At 31.8% G+C, this 22463-nt stretch overlaps 1 protein-coding gene across 3 annotated transcripts in view; it reads right to left on the reverse strand.

The window, feature by feature from the left end:
• The window catches only part of SOS1 (SOS Ras/Rac guanine nucleotide exchange factor 1), a 119594-nt gene that overhangs the window by 50574 nt on the left and 46557 nt on the right, over positions 1 to 22463 (reverse strand). For 2 of the 3 annotated variants that reach the window (XM_019742402.2, XM_019742393.2), the window contains exons 3-8: positions 18355 to 18486; positions 16773 to 16937; positions 14973 to 15182; positions 10198 to 10341; positions 1930 to 2040; positions 1754 to 1852 (exon numbers count right to left, since the gene is read on the reverse strand). In XM_019742402.2, coding sequence (XP_019597961.1) covers positions 1754 to 1852; positions 1930 to 2040; positions 10198 to 10341; positions 14973 to 15182; positions 16773 to 16937; positions 18355 to 18486 — 861 coding nt within the window. The remainder of the gene's footprint in view (positions 1 to 1753; positions 1853 to 1929; positions 2041 to 10197; positions 10342 to 14972; positions 15183 to 16772; positions 16938 to 18354; positions 18487 to 22463) is intronic. The other variant, XM_019742420.2, reaches the window with a different exon arrangement.

Consider the following 22463-nt stretch of genomic DNA (forward strand, 5'->3'; position numbering starts at 1 on the left):
TTTTAATATTTCTTAGTTCTTGATCCTAAGGTTTCCACTCATTGCACCATTCAGTTCTAAATTTTTATCTCTAATCCTTTCCCACAATTCCCATACTTAAGCATTTGGGGCTACAATTTGTGTAAATTTGTGATGTTTAGGGGTGAAAGTGAAGGACTGTACTTCAAGTCAGTCTAGTTCTCAAAAATCTAGGCAGTAATATGAACCAGGGATACCCAGGCTTAAGCCAATAGAAATCTTTTAAATTGCTGAATGATGCACTTACAAACTAAAAACTGTTAACATAACCCACCAATTAAAAAATGTTTAGTTTGCTTGGACTTGGAGTAAATAATTACTCTTATATTAAGATGATTAGCTTATACAGCTTTCTGTACCTTCATCAAAGCTTCTTTTCTCACTTAGAAATTAATAACTGCTTTGAAGTTTCATATGGCCTTTAATCCTTCAGAGTTTCCTTAGTCTCGGTTTAAAAATTCCATTATGAAGGATTCTATATAACAAACTTGTTTGCAAATGTCCCATGACTATGGTTTGTCATAATGAATTCTTGGTAAGGAATGATTTTTACACACCAAGTGCTTCCTCTTGATTATTCTCTTAAAAATAATCATCCTATATTACCTGGTGGTGAAGAATGGTATTTTGTTTGAAGTCTAGAACAGAGAGCTAAGAGATCTGTAATACTACCTAGTGATTAAATCCTTTGATTCCCTTAGTCCTTTCCCAAATCAAACATTCCTACTTGAAAAATCTAACTGAAGTCCAAATTACTACAATGTAAAGAGACTAAGAAAATGTAGGGATGAGAGTTCTTCCAATTTACCAAATTCAGAGTCTTTCTATTCATTCAATGATTCATTACAGACAGTCCATTTCATCATGTTCTCCTGCAAACTACAAACATGATTTCTAGTAATACACTGTCCATAACAAAATCATGATATTAAATAGAACTTTTCTTTAATGAAACATTCTTTTAAAGCTTAAGAAATAATAATAGTATTAGTACATGCTTTAATTTTATCTTTATGGGGCTAGTTCAGTAAAGGTAAATAGAATATCTTTATTATCTCATCCATTATTTAAAATTTTTGAAAAAAATTTGTTTTTAGAGACATATTATCCATAATCTAAAGGAGACATCATTAGATACATAAAATATTTAAAAGTAAATAACTTTGAACTACACTACTGAATTATTATTTAAATAGAGTAAGGTTCCCTTTTTCTTAATTTCAATGTATAGCAGGAAAAGGAAAGGCGGGAACAAAACCCTTTCTTTTTGGTCTGTGCTTCTTAAATTGAGTATTTTGAACTGTGATCACATGGTGAATTTTTACTGGGATTAGCTCACTGTTTCTAAAGTAGCGATAAGCAGTTTTATAGAGATATCTGCAAACTTGAGCTATGAAAATTGGGTAATTAATATTCCCCATTTGCCTTTATTCCCACACTATCTAAGTCCCTGAATTTGCTGAGGTCCCAAAATGGAGACTTGGATGCATGAGTTGTTTCCAAGTAACTGACCATGTAAACAAAATGTAAGGTCACAAGATAAAGAATATCTGATCACTGCTTTAAAATACATCATTTAAACTGGAGAAAATATGCCCCTCTTTTGCAGATTCATTTACATTTGCTTCTCAACTAAAACAAGAAAATAGATACAGACTAATGTGCATGGGTGCACATATAATAATTCACAAAAAAGTTGGTAAAAAATTGCATCACACTTGAATACTTTTCTTACCTTCAAAAGTTCAAAGTAATGTAGACAGTGGTAAACCGGGGCTAGAAGCAGCCTGGGTAAAACATATTGAACAGCTTCTTTGAAACCTTCGCCTATTGACTAGAAAACAAAGTGATTTAATTTTTTTTAAGTTTACTCTTCAGACATCATATATACTGATTTAAAAATTACTATACCTGCAAATAAAGTGCTGCTCCAGGCTTTGATAACTGACTAAGGAAACGATCATGAAAACCAGGTCGTAAAATATCTCGAGCATATGATTCATATGGATCAAATGCCAGTTCCTTAGGAAACAAAGAAGGTAAAACATAAATAGTCTTTCTCCAAGGTAGAACATAAAAAAACCCATAAACTCAGAAAGATTAAATTATAGGCACATCTATGCCAGCACAATTATATATTTCCTTTAATGCCTCAAAACAAAATTACATGGCTAGTTATCATAATTTTAAGAGAATAAATCTAATATTCTCAAGTAAGAGAGTAAATAAATTCTTTCTGATGAGTAATGGGATTCTTATATGTTATGACACCTCAACAAAGGATTCTAGTAGAGTATTATCAACAAACATGTTTATAATAATGGGCAGACTTTTGGTTCTGGAAAACAAACAGGCTTAACCTGAAAATCAAAGAACATAGATAACTACAACCAGATAAAGTATAAACATTTAGAATACTGGTGCCAGACATTTACTTTGTCATGGTCATTTCCTAGTGGTAGACTTTTACTTTCACATTCTGTAAGCCAGAGGTAACAGTTAATATCATCTAAAATTCATTGTTCCAGTTTTCACCAAACAATTTAATCCAAATTGACAAAAATTTTTACCATCATCAATCATTAATAAACTGAACACGTGTACTGGTATATCTAAAAGAGTAGGATCTATTGGTTTTTTATGATTCCTGAGGAAAAATAGAGTAGGTGTCTTGATTTTAGCAGGAGGTAGGATCTCTACTCTCTTCCATCCTGTGCCTTATTCCAGGTTGAAAAAAAATATATTATGAATATGGTGCTCTAGATTCTAGCAAGAGCTCATTTCTATGAAGGGTAATTCTAGAAGGAAGAAGAGGACATCTAGTGGAGGAGTACAGCAGAAAGAAGTAAGAATGACAAGAACAAGTGATATTTGTGGATTAACTATGCTTAATGTTTCTCAGATCATTTTTTAAAGGAAAGATTGAGTAATAATGACACAAGATTAGAAATTAGAAGACCTGAGTTCTGTTCTTTGTGAAATGCAATATAGCACATAAAGTTCCAAGTCAATCTGAATACTTGAGCTGGCTCTTAGTTCATTTCCCAGTTTCAATTCCTTCAATTGTCTTTCCAACTATTTTCTATAATAATATAACATTGGAAATTGCAGCCCAGCCCATTGAGATTTTCGAGGAATGGACAGTTTCAACATAAACAACAGAGGGAGTCAGGTATGAATAGAGTGTATGGGACAGAGGAACGAAAATGTGGTTAGATGCTCGTATCTTAGGTCTCTTGAACTCTAGAAATTATCACATACAGAAGATAATGTTTGCCCTCCTACCCTTTCAATAAACTCTAGTATATTATAGAATCTTTATGAGCAATATATATATATATATATATATATATATATATATATATATATATATATGAAATGCTAGACAGCATAGTGGCTTACAAGCATGCCTTTAGAGTCACAGAGAGTTCCAATTCTGATGGTGCTACTTATTTGCTGTGTGACCTTTGACAAACTACTCTTTCTAAGCCAGTTTCCTCATTGGAAAATGTGAATAATACCTACTTCAAGGAGTTGCTTTAGGAATTAAATGAGGTATCATATGTAAAGTGCTTACAATTAGGTATGCATATAGTAAGCACTGAATAAATGGTACCTAGTATTATCATTCTAAAATAGCTAGTATCAGAAAAAACAAATAATCCAATAAAAAAATGGGCAAAGGACCTGAATAGACATTTCTCCAAAGATATACAGATGGCCAATAGATATGTGAAAAGATGCTCAACATCACTAATCATCAGAGAAGTGCAAATTAAAACCAAAATGGAATATCACCTTACTCCAGTCAGAATGGCTATCATCAATTAATCAACAAATGACAAGTGTTGACAAGGATGTGGAGAAAAGGGAACCCTCGTGCACTGCTGGTGGGATTGCAAATTGGTGCAGGCACTATGGCAACAGTATGGAGGGGCCTCAAAATGTTAGAAATAGAGCTACCTTATGACCCAGCAATTTAGACTCTGGGTATTTATCTGAATGAAATCCAAAACGCTAATTCAAAAAGATACATGCAGTCCTATGTCCACTGCAGCATTATTTACAACAGCCAAGATATGGAAGCAATCTAAGTGTCCATTAATAGACAATTAGATAAAGAAGATGTGGTGCATATATACAATAGAATATTACTTGGCCTTAAAAAGGATGAGATTTTATTTGCAACAATATGGAAGGACCTATAGGGTATTATGCTAAGTGAAGTAAGTCAGAAACACAAATACCATATGATTTCACTTACATGTGGAATCTAAAGAACAAAATAAATGAACAAACGAAACAGAATCAGACTCACAGAGAACTGATGATTGCCAGATGGGAGGGGTTTAAGGGAACTGAGTGAAAAAGATGAAAGGATTAAGAAGTACAAATTGGTAGTTACAAAATAGTCATGGGACTATAAAGTATAGCATAGGGAATACAGTCAGTCAATAATATTGTAATAAATAAGTACAGTGCCAGGTGAGTATTAGATTTATCAGGGGGAATCACTTCATAAATTATATAAGTGCTTAACCATTATGCTGTACACATGAAACTAACATAATATTGAATGTCAGCTATAATTGAAAAATAAAAATTAAAAAAAATTAGAATAGCTAATATTGAGAGAGAAAAAATTAACAACTGGGAATCCAAGCTCTAATATTTTTTAGGATAAATTTGTGGCAAGCACTTCTAAGAATCCATTTATAAGTTAATAGATGATTTTATGATTAGTTTGCTGGTTAAAGTGCAATACTTATAAAATTCATAAAAATTTCAATTATCAATATACATAACTGTGTGTAACAATTAGAATATTCTAAACATAAGGAAAAGTACAGAGAACAGCCTAATATTACTATATTCACCATCCAGCTCAGAAAAGCCACGTTTTATAATACCTACTTCAGATTTTTTTTTTAAAGAAATAAAACACTATAGATGTAATTGATCTCCTGGACTTCCTTTCACAAACTTATCTCCTCTCATGCTGATGCCAGAGGAAATCACTATCCTGAATTTGAATTTTCATGTAGTTTTTATATCATAATTATATATGTATCAAGAAACAAGGTGTTTTTAAACTTTATATACGTATAATGTATATATTCTTCGGCAATTTGCTTTTTTTACATTCAAAGTTGTTTTCAAGATTTATCCATTTTGATTCATGCAGTTCCTTCCAGTTCATTTATTTTAAACTCTGTATAATATTCTACTGTATAAATGTATCTTTTGGCAGGTAAATTTTTTATTTCGAAACATATGCAGTTATGAGAAATAATAGAGAAAGATCCTACATGACACTACTCAGTTTCCCACAGTGGTAACATCTCGCAATAGTACAATATAGTGCAATATCACAACCTGGCCATTCACACTGAGATAGTAAAGTGCAAAATATTCCCATCACCACAAAGATCCCTCTTGCTACCCTTTTATAACCATATTTACCTCCCTCCCATCACCACCTCCTCTTTAGCCCCTAGCAACCACTAATCTGTTCTGCATCTCAACAGTTTTTTCCTTTCAAGAATGTTACATAGATGGAATTATACAGTATGCAACCTTGCTGGATTGCTGGATTATATGGAAATTCTATGTTTAACTTTTTGAGAAACTGCCAAACTGTTTTCCAAACAGCTGTACCATTACACTCCCACCAGCAAAGTATGAGAATTCTAATTTCGCCACATCCTCACCAACACTTATTTTCCTTTTTATTTTTATTGTACCATCTTACTGGGTGTGAACTGGTACTTCATAATGGTTTTTTGCATTTCACTAATGACTAATGATATAAGCATCTTTTTATGCGCTTGGTGGCCATTAGAATATCTTCTCTGGTGAAATTCCTGTTCAAATCCTTTTGCCCATTTTAAAACTGGGTTGTCTTTTTCTAAGAGTTCTTTATATACACTAATACTACACTATTATCAGATATATGATTTGCAAATATTTTCTCCCATTCAGTGTGCTTTTAACTTTTTACGGTGTTCTTTGAAGCGCAAAAGTTTTTAATTTTAAGTTCAAATTATGTATTTTTTTTCTCGTGTAGCTCGTGATTTGGGTGTAATATATCTAAGAATCCTTTGCCAAAGCCAAGATCATGAAGATTTAGCTGTTCTTTCTTCTAAGAGTTTTATAATTTTAGCATTATGTTAGGTCTTTGTTCCATTTTGAGGTTATATTTGTATATGGTGTAAAGAGTTCGACTTCATTCTTTTGTGCTTCTCATAACTTGTTTTTGTGAACAGTTTTAAACTTTTAATCCGTTATTTACGGCTTGCACTTTCTATGTGTTCTTTCAAGAAACTCTTTTTTATCTCAAAGTCATAAACATGTTCTACATTTTCTTCTGAACTACTAAAGTTTTGTTTTTCTTTTTTTAGATTTTAATCTATTGAGAACTTTTTGCGTATATGAGCTAAGGAAGAAATTTTTTTCTTTTTATATGGATAACTATAGTTCTTTTTTCCCTATCTGTAATTGTAATCTATAAGCAGTATTTCTATTCTTTTGGTGATTTTCCTAAATGTTTTAAAAATCAAACATAGTTTGTCATCTGTAAATTCTTCTAAATTTTAAAGAGTTTAAAGTTGTTCAGTTTTCCTATCCTGAATACAAGTGTACTTTTTACACACTGTACATTTTTATTGCTGGTGCTTAAAAGTTTAGTTTAACCCTTCTTTTTAAATACAAAAAATTAAAATTTGGTTTTTTCAAATATTCAATAGTTTATCAAATTTACCAACACATTTCTCACCATTAGTCCTTGTATTCCTTGACTTCCCTCTGAGTACAATTTTCCTTCTTGCTGAAGAACATCCTTTAATACTTCTTGCAATGTGGGCCTATGGGTAGTAAACTCTCTTGGTCAATGTATGTCTGTTTTTATTCCTTACTTTTTCTCTGATTTTTTGTTAAATTGAGGTATAACTTACATAAAGTCCATGATTTGATGAGCTTTTACGTATTTATGCAATGCATCTGTGTAATTACCACCCAGATAAGGAAACAGAAATCCAGCACCTCAGACAAGCTTCTTCATGCACTACAGTCAACCACCATTCTAACCTCTATGACCAAAGATCTGTTTACATATTTTAGAACTTCCTACAAATGCAATTAGACAGCATCATGTCTTCATATTTCACTCAATACTATGCTGCATTTTTAAAAAATTGGTAGTTCCTTTTTATTGCCATATAGCATTTCACTGTATGAATATATCACAAATTATCCATTATGAACACACCTGATACAAACATTCTTGAAAATACCTTTTGGTAAACACAGGCATTCATTTCTGTTTGGTATATACCCAAGAGTGAAACTGCTGGACTATAAGGTACATCGTTTAGCTTTAGTAGATATGCCAAACAGTTCTCCAAAGTAGCTGTACAAATTTACACCCCCTCTACCAGTTATGCAGAGTTCCAACTGCTCCGTGGTTTTAAATTGCATGAATAATGATGTTGAACACCTTTAGTTCTTTTAGGAAGCACCTGCTCGTATCTTTTGTCTATTTTTGAAAATAACTAAGCTGTCTTTTAGTTATTGATTTGTAGTTCTTTACATACTCTGGATATGAGTCCTTCATTGGTTATAGATATTACAAATATTGTCTCCAGCCTATAGCTTGATTTTTGTCTATTGTTAAAAAGGTGTTCATACATTTAATGAAGTCCAGTTTATCAATCTTTTCTTTTATGGTGTTTTTGTGTCCTGTTTAAGAAATCTTTGCCTATTGCAAGGTCATGAAAATTTCCTATGTTTGCTTCTGCAAGCTTTAATATTTTAAATCTTTCTACTCACTCTAGAATGAAAGTTTAGTTGGGCAGAAAATACTACGTCCTCTTAGTACTTTGAAGTTATCGCTCAACTGACTGCTGGCCTCTAGAGTTGCAGAGAAGCCTCCTGTCATTCTAATTGTAGTTTCCCTTCTCTCTCACAGCTTAAAACATGTTCTATAGTTTCACTGCAATGTTTTTGGCTGTGGGCTTATTTTTATTTACCCTGCCCAATATTTGGAATTCATTTTTGATCTGGGAACTTGTGTCTTCATTTCTGGAACATTCTCAATTTTTATCTCTTCAAATATTGCTCCGCCATCATTCTTTGTCCTGAAACTCCTATTAGATGTATACTGAAGCCTTTCAATGTAGACTTTATTACTCTTAAGTGATCTTTCATATTATCTTGGTCTCTGTCACGTTCTCAGTGGACTTCTCAATTCTATCTTCCAATTTACTAATTTTATCCTTGAAGTAGGTCTGGAAAATGTTATACTACATAATGAGTTTTTATTGTAATGCCTTATATTTAAATTCCAGTATCTTTTGATACCTACTTGTTCTTGTTTCTTTTCTGCCTGTTTTGTTTCACGATGTTTCCTTTGTAAATTAATCATTTATCTCTTTAAGTATCCTAAACTTCTTTTAAACTCTTTTTATGTCTATTGTACAAAATTAATTTCGTCTAGAATGAATTTATTTTGTAATTGTTGATTTTGTTAGGCATTATTCTAAGCATTAGAATTTGTCTTGCATTTCAGAATTTTGTATTATAGGCTTCTTAGAGGTAGGCTTTACATTTCTGTTTTCCTTTTTTTCTCTCCCATCCCTTCATGATCACTTTTGTAGACCAGAACCTGCGACTGAAATGAGTTTTCAGTCGCAGGCTCTGTGATAATATTGGTTTAATATTGTGTGATACTTTGTTAAATTTTAAGATATATTTGTTATAATGTAGTGATTCTGTCTCCCCCAGTTTTCTATAAATCCTTGTAGGCAGCAGGTTGGTAGATTTCCCCAGCATCCTATTAAAACCAGGGTCTTAGAACAAGAAGTCTTGCTCAGTTTCACGGAGCACATTTAGTCCTCATTATCCTTAAGAGCTAAACACCCAGCTACCAACAGCTCACTACCTTGAGTGTCTATTCCATTTCTGATCTTGTTTCTGAGTTTTGTCATGTATATTCCTTTTTTTTAAATGCTTTATTGACGTCTGTGTGCTTGAAGCAAGAGTAGAGGGGCTGTAGTGAAGCTTAAACTTACCATATTATTTTGCCTGAAAGTGTTAAATTTTTTTATGTTTTACAAATTCAACCCTGTGTTATAATAAAAGATATAGTGGATTTTAGAGTGACAACAAAGTAAGAGCTAGAAATCTCTGCATGACTATCAATGTTAACTATTAAGACAAACTCATACATTTTAGCCATTTGAAATATCCAAGGAGAGGGCAACCATTTTTCTACACCCATGATATCTGAATCATCTAGGTCCTGGACTTCTTTCCTACTGTGTTTCCCCAAAAATAAGACCTCGCCGGACCATCAGCTCTAATGCGTCTTTTGGAGCAAACATTACTATAAGACCCGGTCTTATGTTAAGACCGGGTCTTATATTATACAATATTATATAAGACCCGGTATAATATAATAAATATAATATAATAAATATAATATAATATAATATAATATAATATAATATAATATAAAATAAAACCGGGTCTTATATTAATTTTTGCTCAAAAAGACGCATTAGAGCTTATGGTCCGGCTTGGTTTTATTTTGGGGGAAACACAGTATTTACTTTATCCCTCTTATTCTTAATAATAATGTGCAATTGTCATATACTGTATTGAGTAACTGTGTGAAAGTGGTTAGCTAACTAGTTTAGGTAGGTTATTTTATTTAATTTTCACAAGAATCCTGAGTCCAATAATTATCAGTATTTTACAAATATAGATATGGAGGTTTTGAGATGTGAAATAAATTGCCGCCGGTCTCATAAAACTAATAAGTGGCAGGGTTTAGACTGGAACACAAGTAGTTTGACCTCAAATCCAAGTTCTATGGTCTTTTCATTGACGAGGTACTCATGGACTTTCCTTAGCCTTGCTATGTTTAGACAATTGAGTGTCAGCTGTAAATGCCTCCCCTCTATGGGATCTGATTTTTTATAATGGATAAGTGACACTTTTTCTGTGTTTTGTAAGATAATAGAAACAACTGTTGACAATGACCCTCTGAGGAATGGGCAAGAAAGCTGAGTAGACAGCAGTTAATACTATGGCTTTAGCTGGAAACAAGAAGATTCCAATTTTAATGGAAATGTTGGGTTTTTATGCAGATTTGTTTGGGTATGTAATTGAAGTACTTACCTCTGCTAAGTCTTCAAAGCAGCTTCCTACTAATGGATGGGGACTGCCTTCATCAGTCATTTCTACAGTATCTTCTATATGGCCCAGTAACTTTACACTAAGTTCATGTATATCTACAATCCGACTAAATATATTTTCTACATCCTGTTGGGAGAAAAAACATTAATTCAGTTAGGTTGTATAATAAAAACAAATTTTTAGCCAATAAGTCATTTTATAATCATAAAATTTAACATGGCAGATACAGTGAGAAATTTTAAAGACTTACAAATATAAGTAAAAGGTAATTCAAAAATTTCTTTTGCAATAATGTACAATTTGCAATTACATTTCTTTAGGTCAGTGGTTCTCAAACATTTTGGTCTCAGTACTCATTCACACTCTTAAAAATTACTGAAGACTCTAAAGGGCTTTTGTTTATAATCCATCATCAATATTTATTATATTAGAAATTAAAAACAAGAAAATTTTTAAATATTAAGAATAACTAGCACTTTTATGAAAACTACATTTTTCTAAAACAAACAAAAATTTAGTGAGAAAAATAACATTGTTAATGTTTTTGCACATCTCTACATCTAGTTTAATAGAAGACAGGTGAATGTTGATATGTATTTCCACGTTCAAGCTGTTGTGGTACATTGTTTTGGTTTAAGCATATTGAGAAAATCTGGCTTTACACAGATAGGTAGTTGGAAAAGGAAGCAGTATTTTAATAGTCTATTCAAATAATTGTGAATATCATTTTCTTCTTTCTGTAGTTTCTTTGTTATGTCATATACCATAAAATTCACTCTTTTTGAGGGTACTATTCAATGGTTTTCACAGAGCTAGCTGTTCAATCATCAGCATTATCAAATTCCAGAACATCCATTAGCAGCACTCTCCAGTCTACTTTTCCCCTCTGTCGCTGGCAACCACTAATCTACTTTCTATCTCTATTGATTTGCCTATTCTGGATAGTTCCAATATACAGATAGATTTCAATCTAAAATATTAAAAGACCAAATCCATTAGTACCATCACTGATTGTGGGAGTGGATGCAAATTTCCCAAAATTCTAATTTCACTTGAAAGTTCAAATTTTAATCACTTTCAACAAATACTGCCAGTTATTTTCCTTGAAGTGACATGTGGGTACACTTTGTTTATTCCCACCACCACACTTCATTCATTTTTTAGAAATGTCTGTTAAATACACGTCTGAATAATCATAGTTTGTCAATCATTCTTTAAGGTAAAAGTAGTGAAAAAAGTTGCTAGTTGTTAGCTACTCAAACAATCATACTCTTACAGCGCTTTTCCTCAAGACAACGACCACACTTGGGTACGCAGCACAAGTGCTTTATGCGTGCTATCTTCTCTAACCCAGGCTTTCTTGTGGCACACCAAGCTCTTGTTCTACCAGTAATGACAAAGAATCTATATGAATCCATATCGTCCCCTTTTACTTCATTTATTCATTCTATTCTTCTATTATTTTATTTTTACTAATAATTGCTACGCATACAAGAATACTCAATACAACACTTCGTAACTTGTATAAAATTTTCTGTAGGTTAGATTCCTGGACAAAGATTTTTGTCATCGGGTATATATTTATAGTATCAATGGATATTTTCTTTAAAAGAGTCCGCTAGTTTACACTCTCATCAGTAGTGTATGGGAGTAATAGTTTTGCCAAGACCTTACAACACTAAATATTGTCAATCTTAACTTTTAAAAAAATGCTTACTTGAAAAACAAGTACTAATTTGCATTTATCCAATTACTATTTTTTGATTTGATTACTTCTATCAGTGACCATACTTTTTTGGTTAAATCAACATTGACATTTGATTTGTCTCCCATCCAAGTACTAACCAGGCCCGACCCTGCTTAGCTTCCGAGATCAGATGAGATCGGGCGCATTCAGGGTGGTATGGCTGTAGATGACATGTGATTTGTATCCAGTAAGATACACCTATTTTAAATGTACTTTTTGATGAGATTTTATGTAGTTACTTACTTAAAACTATGACCATAATCAAGATAAATAACACTTTCATTACCATAGAAATTTCTTCGTGTCCCCTCCCCTTTAATCACCACTATTGCCCCCAGGAAACCAATGATCTGCTTTCTATCATTATAGACTAGAACTGTCTTTTCTAGAATACTAAATAGAATCATATACAATCTTTTGTGTCTAGATTTTTTTGCTTATGTTTTTGAGATGAATCCATATTGCTGCATATATAACCACTTCATTCATTTTTATGCTAAATATTATTCCGTTGTATGGACATACCACAATTTGCATATCCATTCACTTGTTGGATATTTGGGTTGTTTCCAGTTTGGAGCGGTTACGAAAAAGGCTGCTATGAAAATTCATGAACAAGTTTTGTATGGATATGCTTTCATTTCTTCTGGGTAAAAACCCAGGAGTGAAATTGCTAGGTAGTACAGCTAGTTTCTACTTGATATGGTAGAAACCTGCCAAACTCTTTCCTAAGTATTTACACCAAATTACATTCTCACAAGCAATGTGAGAATTTTTTATTCCCACTAGGAGTTGCTCCACATTCTTTTCAACATTAGGTATCATCAGTCTTTTTAATTGTATCTTTTTAATAAGTGTACAGTAGTACCTCACTGTGGTCTTTTTGCCTTTCTCTGATGACTATTGATGTTGGGCATCCTTTGATGTGCTTTTCAGTCATTGGTATATCTTCTGTTATAAAGTGTTTGATTTTTTTGCCCACTTAAAAATACCAGGTTGTTTTTAAATTGTAAAAATTCTTTATATGTTTGGATATAAGTCCTTTGTTAGACATATGTATTTCAAATTGGTTCTACCAATCTGTGGCTTATCTTTTTATTTTTCTGACAATGTCTTTTGAAGAGCAAAAGATTTTCACTTTAATGAAGTCCAATTCACTAATTTTTATGGTTCTTGATTTTTGTGTCTTAAGAAATCTTTGCCTATCGTTTACTCCTTTATTTTTTAAAACAACTTTATTAAAACACAACTTACATACCATGCAATTCATCCATTTAAACAGTTCAATGGATTTTTTTTTTACTGTATGGATCTGTGCAACCTGTAATCTACTCCTTTCTTTTTTTTTTTTTTTTTTTAATGTTCATTCATTGCCTTAACTTGAGCCCTAGTCTCAGCCTCTGTAGTGAGCACTGCTTCTCTATCACTTACCCATGGTTATGTGGCGACAGTTCTGGAAATTACTAGATCAGTAATCTCTTCTCTAATTTTTAATGTTATTGGCTCCCTCCTTTGTGCTCCACAAAATACTGTTGTCATACTTCTATTATGGTAATTACCACAGTGTATTGCAATTTATTATTTATTAAATTTATTTGGGTGACATTGGTTAGTAAAATTATATAGGTTTCAAGTGTATAATTCAATAATACATCATCTATATACTGCATTGTGTATTCACCACCCAAAGTCAGTTCTCCCCCATCACCATATATTTGACCCCCTTTACCCTGTTCTACCACCCCTTCCTCCCTTACCCTCTGGTAACCACTAAACTGTTGTCTGTGTCTAGGAGTTTCTGTTTCTTTGTCTTGTTCCTTTGTTGTTTTCAGTTTTATATCCCACATATGAGTGAAGTCATATGGTTCTTGACTTTTTCTATCTGACTTATTTCGCTTAGCATGATAATCACAAGATCCAGCCATATTGCTGTAAATGGCAGTATTTCATCTTTTCTTATCATCGAGTAATATTTCATTGTGTATATCTTCTTCTTTATCCAATCATATATGGAATGGTACTTTGGTTGTTTCTATGTCTTGGCCACCATGAATAATACTGCAATGAACATCAGGGTACATATATCTTTATGGATAAATGTTTTCAGATTTTGGGGGTAGATACCCAGAAGAGGGATTATTGGGTCATGTGGTAATTCTATTCTTAATTTTTTGAGGAACCTCCATACTGTTTTCTATAGTGGCTGTACCACTTTATATTCCCACCAACAGTGTATGAGAGCTCCTTTTTCTCCACAGCCTCTCCAACACTTATTATTTTTCTTGTTGATGATAGCCATTCTAACAGGTATGAAGTGATATTTCATTGTGGTTTTGATTTGCATTTCCCTAAGAGCGAGTGAAGTTGAGCATTTTTTTAAAAATCTGTTGGTTATTTGTATGTCTTCTTGGGAGAAATGTCCATTCATGTCCTCTGCCCATTTTTTTAATTGGATTTTTGTTGTTGTTGTTAAGTTGTATGAGTTCCTTATATATTTTGGATAGTAACCCCTTATCGGACATGTTGTTTGCAAAAATCTTCTCCCGTTAGGTTGGGTGCCTGCAACTTAATTTTAAGTTTACAGCTCTGTCTTGAGTAGTTAAATTTGAGGGAAGAACTGTTTCTTATTCATCTTTGAATCCCCATTGCTAAGTATGGTGCTTAACAATATAGACAGCACTGATGAAGTGCTGGTTGAATGACTCAAATGAGTTAAAAAATTCTCCCACTTAAACAAGAGGCTTTATATTCTTTGAAGTACATGGAAGATTCTGTGAATTCATTTGCACTTATACAATTATTCTAGCTTAGATTTTGTCTTTTAATTTCTGATGTTTAACTTACTGAAACGGTTGTAGCAACTTTATTTGTGATCATAGTCACTATGAATTAAATCTCACAATTAAAAAAAAATCAACAAATTAGCGATCATGAACTATACAAATTCAAATGTCATTGGTCATGTAAAATTAACACATGCAATGATATACGTGTACACAATGATACTTACATTAGCTGAAAACAATTTTGAGTTGGAGACAAAGGGCTCTCTAAAAACTTTTATAATTAAATTTAGTTCCCTTATGTATTGTCGAATTTCTGCCATAAATGCTTTTACCAAATCATAATAAGTTTGCTCTCCTGAGGTGGAAGGCTCTTCATCAGTTAAAGATAATATATTTATATCTTCTACATCTTGATGAAACATATCCATCAATACCTACATAGTCAGAGATATAAAAAAAGTATAATAAAATATGAATCTATAGGAAAATTTGAAGTGAAGCACCCTAAGTTATCCTTTAAATACAGTTCTTAAATGATAAAAAGCAAACACACAATTATTTCTTCTTGGATGTACTGCCACTGCCCCCTCCATAGCTTCTCTAAAAAGAATTCTACATGCGGCATCACAAACTGACTCCTCCAAGTTCTCTTATCAATAGCATTATCTGTCAGTCTGTCTATTACTTCTAATTTGTTCCCAAATCCTATCTTGGATTTCTATCTTAGTTCTCTCGTTTTATACCCTTGCCATCACCACTTCATTCCAGGGCCTCACTACCTCATCTCTGAATAATTCTTATAGCTTTCTAGTTGGCTTCTTTACCTACATTTATTGGAAATTGATCAAAACAAGTCCTTTTTTCCCCAAGAAGTCTACTATTATTACTCTTGCTGTACTTCACGTTTCCCCTTCTATGAACTTCTACCTCGTCATCCCCATAACAATAAAAAAAATCTTATCTTGTATTACTTGTTGCACAAATGTAAGTATCTCTTCATCAACTCTGAAACCTTGTTTTATACTTCTCTTGCATCTCCTCACTGTGTGAGTACAGTATGTACTCAAAAATATTTTATTTATCTGAGTCATTCAAAAGTTTCAAATATTTTATATTCATTGAAAAATCATTGTTTTTAAAACCAAATAGTTATTCATTTAAAAATATGAAAACATTTGAAATTCTCATCAGATCAAGTGATTTCTACTCTATACAATCACATTCTAAAAGAACAAATAAACACTAAAACATAATTAAGGGGATTCAGTAATCAGAAAGAATATTTCAAGTCAAGTAGAGTACAGTGAGAAAAAAATGGAATGAAATGCTTCATCAGAAAATATTTTCTTTTCTCCCAAGTCATTTTTATAAAATGAAAATGCTGAGGCATTACAGTGCAATGACTGAAAGTTTAGATTCAGACAGATCTGGAGGTCAAATCTAGGCTTTGAAATGTCACATAATAATCTGAACCGATTTCTTTACTTTTGTGGACTTCAGTTTTCCTATTATAAAATGTAGATAAGAGCACCATAGGGTGGTATCATAAGGACCAAATGAAATGAGTCACAGATATACTTAACTTTCAAAAATGTTTCCTGTTAATATTATTAGAGTAAAAACATATAAGTAATAGCTAAAGAATGCTCTGTATTGAAATAAAACTCTCAAGGGTTTAGTATTTTTACATTTTCAAAAATTGTTTTCAAGTAAATCCATAACCTTCTAAGTCTTCCAATCCAAATAAAATTTTAAGAAATTCACTAATAAGAGATACTACTGTTATTAACCCTACTTGCAGAAACACATAAAAGAAAAACTGCATGACACATTTAAATACATCTGAAGACTATATATAATAATCTATTCCCATTAAATGGTATCCTGAGTACTTGCTATTAGATTATTGGAAATATACTCTGACACATAATATACAATTTTACTCTGTCTGAATAGTATGTTAGCATCCAATAAGTGATGAACAAAAATTTAAGAATAAAACTTATAGAAGATCAGTATCCTACCTTATCAGCACACATTGCTACTTTAATATCTTGTTTTGTAATTTCATAATGCCGTATATTTCGTACATAATTCCCCACCAGCTTTAAAATGTCTGCAGAAATATATTCTAATACTGCTACTATATAAACAGAAACCTGGTGGTCAATTTTATAACCTAGGACCTCCTGAAAAATTAAAAGAAAAGCATGTTTAAAAGTCATATACTATAAATTTGACACAGTGATTAAAAAAACATGCATACAATTTAGTTTATCTTTTACTGAGGTGTGTGATTATTTAACATCATTTAATTTTAAGTGGCTCATCTATGAATAATATACATATTGCTACTTGGAAATGTAAGCTAAGAAAAGGTATGACAAAGTTACCTATGATCATATAAAATACCTAAGAAGTATTATACAAATTACTAAATAGATAATCTTTAACTTAGGAAGGGAAGCCCAAATTTGGGGGTGGGGGTGGGGAATGCTCGTTGGTATCTAAGTCAGAATACCTGGAATTAACTATGACAAAAGAGTTTTTCTTTTCTCTATGCAGAAAAAGAGTTAATATATTATTGGTATATGGGAATATCTACTAGTCTTATACCTCTATCCTTATTTCCAAAGAAACCTGGGCTTCCCAAAATCCTAGTAGCTCATTCCTGGTATCTGGATTGTTTCTATGGAAAAAATATTCATGCTATGTCTTACTGAACAATAATGGTTATTAAAAGCATGTTAAATAGTCCTATTATTAGACTTCAAAGAGAGCATGGACTTTGTGGGGCTTACCAGCCCTGTGAACTTGGACTAAAAGTTACTTATCACTTTCTGCCTCAGTTACCTCACCTACAAACTGGGGATGATGATAATAACTTTGCTGAGTAATAAAATTTAGAGATAATGTATGTAAGCATTAGCATTCTGCTTATGTTATAGTATATACAAAATTATTGATATCAAAAGTATTAAGGTTTTAATTATTATAATACCTATATTCTTAATGTGAGAGTTAATCAATAGTTTATTCATTGTATTCAATAAAATAAAAATATCATTATTAGAGTTTCTAGCAGTTATTCTTTCTATCAGTTCTAGAGAAATATGACCAACTGACTTAAATGCCAAGTAGAACTGGATGGTTTAGGTGCGCTTTAGGGAATTTTTGTTCAAAGATTACACATAATCCCATGGCAGTCTCACTAAGGTCCTTACGCACCTAATGATGTGAAGGGCTAAGATCTGAAGGAATTATAGGGACATTTAGGTCTAACTAACAAGAAAGGGGTTTTATAAATTCTCTTTGAGGTTCTACTAACATCTGAGATGAACAACATGCACAATTACAACTTTTCCTAGTTCCTTCAATTTGCTTGACTATTACTATTGGTATGAAATTACTTTAAACCATTTTGCCCAACTTACACTTCCCTATTATCATATCATCCGCTCCACAACATGAATTCCTAGAAAAATTAAAATGAGAAAATTTTACCTTTCACTTGACTCTATTACCCATAAAATATACTCTTTGTGTTTGAAAATTATGGGTTTTATTTTGCTTTTAAAGGGCAAAAAGGCAGTAGTTCAGCTTTACCTTTAATAAAGGATGAATTTTTTCTACTGGGAGAGATAAAGGGTTTCTTCGTTTCCTCTTTTCAATAGCCGATTGGGCATCAGCTATTGCCCACTTATCAATTGGATGAGGGAAACTTTTTTGAACACGTTCCTTGGAAAATAGGAAAATTAACAACTAAGCAACAAATATATTAAACAGTACTCTTCGCTTATAATTTACTTTTAAAATCAAAGAATACCAAAAGCAGGCTTTTCACATGTGGTATAACTTATACTACAAATATACTTAAGTTAAGAAAAACTAACTGTCAATGTATTAGTTTTTTAACTAGGCAATTAAGAGACTAAACATTCATTGTATTATCTAGGGGGAAAATCACATTCTGAATTTCAACTTCACTGTGAAAAAGCTAATGACAAGAATGAGTAGAAGCCATTTTAAACATTACTTACATAAAAATTCAAGGAACAAAACCTAAGCTCAAGAAGTAAATATCTAAATCCAACTATCATTCATTTGTCCTTACTTTTCAATACAAACTCAAGTAACATTTTGCACTTGAAACTTCTAAGAATTTTTTTTCTTTATCCATCATGCAAAACTTGACTTCAAAACTATTTACAAATCATGGAAATCAAGGAATTACACCGGTAACAGCAATTTTAATAGTCGTACACGGTAGCTCATCATTAGAGTCTGCATCCTCCATAGGTCATTCATTAATTTTTAACAAAATACTTCATTTTAATTTCCAGCACTTATTCGTTAGAATTTCCACTGAAAGTAAAACACCTCACGTTAATGTAAAAGTGGAATTTCCCTACTTTAATAAACTAATGAAATTCACTTCAAACAAAAGGTACTTTCATCCTCTCAAGTTTTTAAAACAAGATACAATAATTAAAACCAGTAGAGGTCGCTATTACATAATTTTAACACACGAATTTTGAATTACTCAGTATTTACCAAAGTAGTATTTACCGCAGTAGTCGACTAGATAAAATTAAACATCACTCCTGATTATAAAACTAAATATCAGCTGACAAATATAAGAAGCAATCATTTTAAGTCTAATTAATGGAATTAGAGATATATTGAAAGAATTATTGTAGTTAAAAATGGAGTTTACAAACTTTTTTAAATGCCTAGCTGAAAAGCTATTTGCATTGATATCTTCTATTCATTTAAAAAAAATGTTAGCTGAGCAATACACTAAAGTGATTTTATAATTTACTAATGGGTGACAACCTAGAGTCTAAAAAGCACTGGTGTGTAGTGGTGATAGAAAAGTAGAAGAGAACAGAAGCTGAACTCAATTTGACAATTCTAAATATATTGTCTTTGAAAATAAATCATTGGGGGAATTACAGAGGCAAACTGTAGGCAGAGGTTGAGGTGGAAGAAAAAAAAAACAGAACAGCAATCCCTTCCCATCTCAATTTTATCCATCTAATCCCAAGTTTATCTATTGTTTTAAGAAAGAAGGGGAAAGTAAATCAGGAATGACAACAGAAGGCAAGAAAGAAAACATAATAATGACGTACACATTTTAAACTTACTTATTAGTGTATTATTGGAATCAAATTACCAACTACATACTTATGTAACACCAAGAGTCGAATGTATGGGAAAAGATTGGTAGGGTCAACAAAAGATGCTTTGAATGTGGAAAGGCCAAGTGGAAAGAAATACTTTATCTCCTCTAGTGGCAAACTTTATTTGTACAATTATTTAAAAAATGTTTTTAAAGTAAAAGAGCCCAAGGAGGAATGATTAATGAAAGATTCATGAATTGGAATTCTATTTCTCTGCTACTTTTAAGATTAGTAATTTCATTTGTTTGAAATAAGAAACTTCACCCTAATTAACATTTAGTTAATTGGGAACATTTAGTGGCTTTGGAAAAAATAAATGAGATACAAAAAAATGCTAGGTTTGAGATTCAGCCCTGTCTCTTATTAACAAAACCTTGTCTTTTGCTTTACATAATAAAGGGGTCTAAATAGATAATCTTGAAGATCAATTCCAATACAAATATCCTAGGACCTATGGAAATTCCTACACATGCATTTCAGTGCAAAACTCCAGACCACAGGTACTTTTAAAGTCTTATTAATAGTAACAAAAGCTTAGAATGTGTGGGAGATTTTTTTTTTTTTTTTCTAGAAAGGTAGAAAATATGGAGAAACTACTTGGGAAATCTAAATGTTAATGGAAAACTTATTAGACATAAGGACTCTTTAGGATGAAAAAGAAAAGAGCTTAACAAAAAATGAATGGAAAGAAAGCAAACTTAAAAAAATTTTAGGATATGATTGATGGGAAAAAAAAGTCTAAGATAAAAGAGGCCAAGAAAACCTGAGTTAAATGAAAAGAAAAATGTATCAGTGTCCTAAGAAATGAAAGTTCGTTAAAAACAGGCACAAGAGCCAGAAAGAGAAACAGGAAAGATATTACAAATGGCAGTCAGTCTAGTCATCTAGAAAGAAATAAAGGACAAGTACAATTATGAAAGGACAAAACGGTTTAAGAAATTACTTTACCAGGGAAATATCACACACAAAAAAATACTACTAGTTTTTGCTTCTGTTCTTCTAAAAGATTAAGTATAGACAATAAGGAGAGGGAGAACAAACCAAATTGGAATAATTTTTATAAACTATCTCTTAAAACTTAAATTATTTTGAAAAGACAGGGCCAAATAACATTTATCCCTCTTCTGCATTCCCAGAGCCTTCCTTATACATCTGGAATACTGCCTGACTGATAAGATACTCAGATACTGGTGGCATGGATGAGTGAATATTGGCTACATCAATAAAACAAAATCCCATTCATTTGGACTATTACAGTTTACAATTTGTGATGATCTTAATACAACTTAAAACTTTTAAATTAGCAAAATTATAGAAAAGTATGTAATCCATCAGTTTTCAAGCACTTCTGAAGTATCTATTTTCCTAAAACTATAGGGCAACTAAATATCATTTTCAGTTTTTCATTAAAACAAATTCTATAGGGGCCAAATAGTAAGCAAGAATTGCCACTTTACTCTGAATTATGCTTATACTTTAAAGTAATCAAAATGTATTTAGAAAGATCAAAAAATTCATATATTCCACTAGCTCAGATTGATCTATTTTTATAGTACATTTTTATATAGCTCAAAAAATTTTTTTAAATTTTGATAAAATCTTACCCCAGGATGTATTTGAAAGACTTGCTAAATTCATGGTCCTTATTATTTTAATAGAATGCTACAAATGTGTTTTTAAAATTAAAGAAATGTATTTAAAAAATAAAGAATCCGAATGAATGAAGAAAATGGAAAATTGTTTCCTGATAAAAGAATCTAAGATACCATTATACAATTATAGTCATCTAAATATCTCTGTATCTCCATATTCTTATCTAAATACCCTTAGGGGAATGGTATAGGAAGAAGGGTATTTGACTATTGACTGGAAAAAACACAGGTTTCCATCTTCTTTTTATTTTTTATTCTGTTCCACCATTCTGAGATTAATTGTCTAATATATAAAATAAGGAGAATAACAACTACTACACCGGGTTGTTGTAAGGACATAAAGATGTATATAACAGTGCTTTGAAATTACAAAGCCTGTTACACAACTGATTGCTATTTCTATTACTGTCATATATTCTCATTCAAAAATTCATTCCCAACAACACCAAAGCCAGCTCATTGGAATATCACATGGCTATATCTATTTTAAGGGCCCTGGTTAAATGCTTAAACATAACAAGACAGGACATAGGGTAAATATCTTTGATATCTCAGAAATTTTCTAAGTATTAAAAAACTATAAAATACCCTATATTAGTCTTTAGTACCTACATATTGATTACATCTGTGAAAGTGGGAAGACTGAGAGACTCACTAGTAACTTTCAAGAATTCATCATCTCCTCCAATATTGGAAAATTATAAATTAGTTTCTATATTAATTAAAAGGAGGAAATTAGACAAACATAGGTATAGTACAACATACCTGTAAAGAGCTGAATTTGAGAATGCAATTGTTATCAAACTAGCAAATTCCTGGGATGTACCAACATCAGAATGATAAGCAAGACAAGATCTGTCAATTCCATTCTAATACAGTA

The sequence above is a fragment of the Rhinolophus sinicus genome, linkage group LG05 (genome assembly GCF_036562045.2).
Source record: "Rhinolophus sinicus isolate RSC01 linkage group LG05, ASM3656204v1, whole genome shotgun sequence".
Lineage (NCBI taxonomy): Eukaryota > Metazoa > Chordata > Mammalia > Chiroptera > Rhinolophidae > Rhinolophus > Rhinolophus sinicus.